The sequence below is a fragment of the Simochromis diagramma genome, unplaced genomic scaffold (genome assembly GCF_900408965.1).
Source record: "Simochromis diagramma unplaced genomic scaffold, fSimDia1.1 OVJJ01000553.1, whole genome shotgun sequence".
Taxonomy (NCBI): domain Eukaryota; kingdom Metazoa; phylum Chordata; class Actinopteri; order Cichliformes; family Cichlidae; genus Simochromis; species Simochromis diagramma.
Window position 1 is genome coordinate 4,332,850 of NW_024387095.1, and position 6,321 is coordinate 4,339,170.

General features: G+C 44.0%; 1 protein-coding gene across 1 annotated transcript; it reads left to right on the forward strand.

Moving 5' to 3' along the window:
- Positions 1 to 3,307: 3,307 nt before the first annotated feature.
- Positions 3,308 to 6,002, forward strand: igfbp1a (insulin-like growth factor binding protein 1a). The gene is given in 5 exon segments (XM_040046436.1): positions 3,308 to 3,875; positions 4,022 to 4,194; positions 4,509 to 4,637; positions 4,834 to 4,941; positions 4,943 to 6,002. Coding segments are annotated over 5 exon segments (810 nt in total). The 5' UTR covers positions 3,308 to 3,493; the 3' UTR covers positions 4,961 to 6,002.
- Positions 6,003 to 6,321: the final 319 nt, after the last annotated feature.

A 6,321-nucleotide genomic window follows, 5' to 3' on the forward strand; every position in this document is an offset into this window, starting at 1 on the left:
AAAGCTTTATAGGAGTTTTTGTTTTTTAAACTTTACAGCAGGACTGTTTTGTTATGCTGACATCACATTAGATTAATGGGATACTGTATTATGTGCACAGTGACTATGGATTATGGTTCAAAGCCCCAGAGACAGCTGAACTTTTGTCAGGAACATTAAAGGACCTTAGATGTAAGCTGCTTTCCTGTGTAGTAGCTCGTTAGGATTGAACTAATTGTCTGACAGTTTTAACCCTTTATGCACTAGCCAATTTTTTTAAGATTAAAAAGGTGTTCCTCATATTCAGTTAGTAATAGCTTCACAACTATGAGACCAAAATAAACAAACATGGACTGTAAGATACTTTGGGCTAAATTGTGATGTTTCTGTTTCCCAGTCAGCTTATCAAACCAACATTTATCTCCTGCCTACTCAAAACTGTGAATTAAATGCAATCAAGTGTAACTCTCAAAGCGATATATGACATAAATAAAATACAAGTAAACATAAAATAAAATGCTGTACAGCCCTTGCAAAAGAAAAAAAAATGTTTTGCCAACTCTAAGTCGAGAAAGGATGCTGTCAAAGGACTTCCTGTCCTGTGAGAGTGAGAAAAAATAAACACCATTAGGACATCCTGTAGGACATAGTGTATAAGCTGCACATGTGCACGTGTTTTATTGGTGAATGGCCTGAATGCTGCCTCTGTCCTTTTAACCCTCGTAAAAGGAGCTGCTGTGGCTCAGGGGGTCACCCAGACTTCAGAAGCCATCAGAAGGCCAGTGGTTTGATCCCTCGGCTCCTCAAGTCTTTATGTATATGTCGAACAAGGAAAAACTAATATGGTCATAGTGCTAACAACAAGTGACTAAAGTGCATACAATAAAGTGCTGCGTGGGAGTAGAGTAAAGGCATTTGAGTACTTAATAAAGTTTTTAAATATCGTACATAAATACCACTATGTTTAAACCTCACTGGTCTGTTACCAGATGGACTATTGACGTCACCTTTTGGTTTGTCCTGTTTTCAAGCCCTCGAGTTTATAATTTTTGTCATTGTCATCTCATGTTGAAACTGAGGACATCGGACACTCACATCCATACCAACTTGAACATCACACATGGAAACACACACTAAAGTTCTGCTTCACCCTAAACCAGGTCCAAGGACCAGGACTGGCCCGACAAAGACTCTAATGAGGCCCACTGGATGGTTTTTGGAAACGCTTTAGAGGGCATAAATTTTGGATTTCTAACTGTATTTAACATGGCTTTCAGCTTTTACTACTGATAAAGACTTGCCCCATGGCCATTCATATAACAACAAAGTAACTGAGTAACAGACAAACAATTACAAACAATTACACGACAAAAAGATTGCTGTTTTTTAGTATCTCCTATAGAAATATCCTTTTTATTTTCCAAGGTAAAAAAGTTTGGTTAAACTTCTTTACAAGAACAGAAATGGGTGTTTTACCCACTTGAGCTCAAAGTGGGCTGTACGTGGCCCAAAATTAGTTCGTTTTCGTAATGGAACCATAATTCACATATTGAATATGTTTTGTTCAAGAAGACCTGACAGTATCTTCTGAGACCATGAATTCAAGATCAAAAATTTTCCCTTTCAGTTTTTTTTTTGGGTCAGAATCAGTAATGTAGTCGAGATGTGTTTTCAAAATATGCCAAAACATATAATAAATCTGGGGCTTTATGTGTTCACTTATAAAAAGAGGTTAAAAACACATTTAAACAAGTGGCCTCCCCAAACGAGAAGTAAAGAAACTCTCTACTCATGTGGACTCAGCAGGGATGATATCAAATCAGAGAAGTTGAGAATGAGTATTTATTGGAAAATTATATAAAAGCACATTGTTTACTGTAGCATATGAATGCAGTATTGAACTGTCACCTTGCTACTGATTTTTATGTTTTCTTTACAAAAATGTGCACAAAAAAGTGAATTGGATGTTCAAAATTTCCAGAGGAGGACAACCAGCTCAAATAAACCCCAGGATCCACATATTACATTCAAACAGGACTTCAGCTTGTTAGCTACGAGTCCCCCAAATCTTTATTTCACCCCAGGGCTTGGAGGAACAGAAATCTGGGCAATGAGTTTGATTGGCTGTTAAACCAATTGGCAGATGATGCAATCTCACAAAGCAGTTACATAGAGATAATGACACCATGCAGGGCATTGCATCAGAAAGTCAGATATTAGGTGATAATTTATCATAGCGTGTAAAGAGGGTTTTTAAATAGGGGGCAGTGTGCACTGGGAAAGTAAAATCTGTTTTTCCTTTAATGTGTGTGTGTGTGTGTGTGTGTGTGTGTGTGTGTGTGTGTGTGTGTGTGTGCTGGGGAGGAGGGGGGGGGGTCTTTTGGAGGGAACATTCTCACATGCAGGTCAGGAGTGACAGGACTGAAAATACCTTGCAGCAAGCCGTGAAAATGTGCATGTCGTCCACTGTGGGACCATCAAAGTCCCCAGAGAGCGGCTGGGAGGCCTGGGACGTGTCTGCGGCCACGTCAGGCTAGCCCCCATTCAAAAGCATCGGTCTATTATTATCCCCGGAAACAGATAATTACGACGGGACATTTCCTGGATGAAGCTCAAAGCCGTCTCCAGTGCGCGCACGAGGGGTAGACGGGGATCGCATACAGAGAGTCCCGAGCCCTCCAAACGGCGACCCCGTTTCACGGAGCAATTTCTGAAACTGGAGTTTTATTATCTCCTCGCAACGCTCCGATGCTTTCTCATGTCAAAATTAGAGCCACCGGTTCGCTCTCGGAAGGCCCACGCTCCAGGCGCTCAGCGTGGGCGTGCGTAATTTGCACCCATTGTTGTTATTTTTTCTTCTTCTCCAAAGTTGTGTAAGAACTTTGTTGAGGACAATTAATAAAAGCCTATTATGAATGGACCAATTCATGAATAGTCAGTGTTGTTCCAGAGGAGGTCATCTGCAGCAAAGCCCCCCCACTCCAAAAAACAAGGAACTATTTATCCCCTCAGTCAGTTCATGCGTGTCCTCTTTACAACTTATAGAAAAACAAAAAGAAACAAGAGAAAAACGGCGCTGATAACTCATTGCCCGCGCCTTGTTACTTTAATGTGGTACTCTGGAGTTCAGTGTGGCACTCGGGTGAGGAAAGGGGGTCCTTGATTGCAACAGCAAACACTGGTGTCGTCACTCATCGGCGCAAAAAGCACTGCCTGTTCCAAACTAAATATTGACGCGAATGTTGTATTCAAATGAGCTGCCTGACCGGACGTGGACGGGCCAATGAGAGCCCATCGTATCATTACACCTTCTTTTCAGAAATCATTCATAACGCCGACGCGTCAAAGACTCGCAGAGGAGCCGGCTATAAATACGGCTGCGCGCAACGCACAGTTAGACATTTTCCCAAAATCAAACGAAAGACACAACTGAGGAGCAGGAGGCGACCCGGCTCGTACCTCTGATCATCATCTCTGCCTTGCGCTACATTTCATATTTAGTATCCAGATAACAATGCTGGCCGTGGCTGGATTATACGTAGGACACGTCGTGACGGCGGCTCTGTGCTCCGTGCTGCTCACAGGGACGCTGGGGTCCCCGGTGGTGGGGCCAGAGCCGATTCGCTGCGCCCCGTGTACTCCGGAGAAGCTGAGCCAGTGTCCAGCGGTGGCGCCCGGATGCGCCGAGGTGTTGCGGGAGCCCGGCTGTGGATGCTGCCTCGCCTGCGCTCTGAAAGCAGGGGAGCTGTGCGGGATCTACACGGCGCCGTGCGGCTCCGGGCTGAGGTGCGTGCCGAGACCCGGCGACCCCCGGCCTCTGCACTCCCTCACCCGCGGACAAGCCGTGTGCACGGAGAGCCCTGTGCCCGAGCCCACCCCCGAGCCCCAGACACAAGGTAAGGCCTATCACCTCCACATTCTCCATCAGTGTTTCAGATCATCTCAGCAAACCCTCAACATTGGGATCTTTTACAGTCGCATTCATTCATTCATTCATTCATTCATTCATTCATTCATTCATTCATTCGTGTTTTCTCTCCAGATCAGGAAGAGCCAGAGCCGTTGGAGATGGACAACGCAGCCATCATCTCGGACCCCGGCTACAGCCACTATCTCCCCGGTCACGGCAGGCCGTACGACCCGCGGGCTGCCGCCGACGCTCAGGAGAGCATGAAAGCCAAACTCATCGCCATCCGCAAGAAGCTGATAGAGCAGGTACTGACACTGGGTCCGCATTACTGTGCTGAAAATCCTCACTGCGATGTGTTGCTAAAAGTTTCTTTGGGAGGTTTGAGAGACGGCTGGTGCGCCACAAGGGCGCGCTCGTGTGCTGTTTGAAATAATGGAAAATGTGTGCGTGTGTGTGTGTGTGTCTGCAGACTTATTGAATTTATTGAAGACTTATTATTACAAGTTTGATATGTAGTTTCATGTCAGCCCACGTGCTTGCTGATAATGAGACACGGCTGATTATACTTTGTTTGTATCAACTGAGATTAACCCATCTCCATCCTGTGTGTGCTGTGCAGGGGCCCTGTCACCTAGAGCTGCAGACGGCTTTGGAAAAGATTGCCAAATCCCAGCAGAAGTTAGGGGACAAGTTAACCAGATTCTACCTCCCCAACTGTGACAAAAACGGGCTTTACAAACCCAAGCAGGTTGGTACCTTCAGCAAAAGGACTGTGTGTGTGTGTGTGTGTGTGTGTGAGAGAGAGAGAGAGAGAGAGAGCGAGAGAGCTCCCAATACCCTGCTGTAATATAATTGTGGGTGAATGAGAGATTTTGTATGTGTGTGTGTGTGTACCCAACAAAGGCACTGAATAAGAGGGCTTCTTCTTCCCTTTCTCTCCACAGTGTGAATCCTCGCTGGACGGACAGAGGGGTCGATGCTGGTGTGTGAATTCCTGGAATGGCAAGAGGATTTTAGGTTCAACAGAACTGCCTGCAGATGCCGAATGCCCTTAAAGAGATCAACCACTGAAGCGGATCTCATGAGAAGAAGAAGAAAAAGAAGACGCAAGCCACTGATGTTTCCTTTATTTTAATATCTGTTTATTTATTGCTCTTGTCCATGGTGGTGTTTAATTCAGGTACACTGTCATTGCGGGACTGTGGGTCCCAACCACCCCGATCCCCTACCCCCCACCTCCTCCTTCTTCAAACACCCATCCCAAAGAGAGAAAATATATTTTTGTTTTTTCTGAAAAGGAGATTTTAATATTAATGTATTTACTCTTCAGCCTTATTTATTTCAATTGTATTGCATTTTATTTGTAATTATTTCATAAGTATTTATATCATCTTGCGTTGCCTTATTGTTATTGTTATATTATAATTATTATTTTTATCTACGTGTATAAAGTGTATATAGGTATCTTGGCCCTAAGTAACTCCATTGCTGAGTTGAGCTCGCTCTACCCTTAAGGAGTTGTTTGGAGGTTTTCTTGATGAACCAAGCAAGAACAAAAGCACTGAGTGACCAAATGTCATTTAGAAGTATTTCTGAATGCTGTTTCTTTTTAATGTTCCAGTTTGTCCTCGTTTTTGTCTTTGTGTTGTTGCTGTCTTTTTATTATTTTTTGTCAGTGAATGCAAAATTCTCAGTCGGGAACTCCTTAAATACTCAGAAAATGTTCCCCATGATCCCGTGGGGATGCAGATAACATCACAGGCGGCGGCTGCTCACATTCGCCGCCTCTCAGACGGGTATTTCAACATTTACCTACCTCCGATATTTACGTGTCTGTTGTCACCTGTGTAGATGTCATAAAAAAAGATTTGCTACTTTATACATGTTGCCATTCCTCTCTGACCAACAAGAAAAAAAAGAGAAAAAAAAGAGCCCTGCTGTGTGCGCTGGCTCGACTCTAGCCACATGCTGCTGTTGGAGAGAGAATTATTGTTTATGTGAGTCTATTCCAAAGTGACTAACTGCTCACTCGTGTGTATGTACACTTTTGTAATTGAGATATAAGAGAAAAAGAGAAAAAATGGTGATATATTTAATAAAAACATTAACCTCAGCTTTGTGCTCCCGACATTTCTTTCCCCACAAGCAGGCTTGTTTTGTGCACTGTAAGGTGGAGAAAACATGAGAATAATAATAACAGCTTCATCAGGACATGATTGGCAGAGGCTGTGTCGATGCTCTCCCGGACCACTTTTGCTATATTCAGTGTGTGTTTGTGAGCAGTGTTATCACAGTGATCTAAAGTGGAGGTCCTTTTTCTAACTTTAGCCGGTTCTCTGGGACAAGCAGCTCTGCGCTGCCTTTTGACCTGTTCTCTGTTTGCCTTGGTCGGGCACAGGAATTTGCCTCAACCTCTCATGCCCACTGCCAGC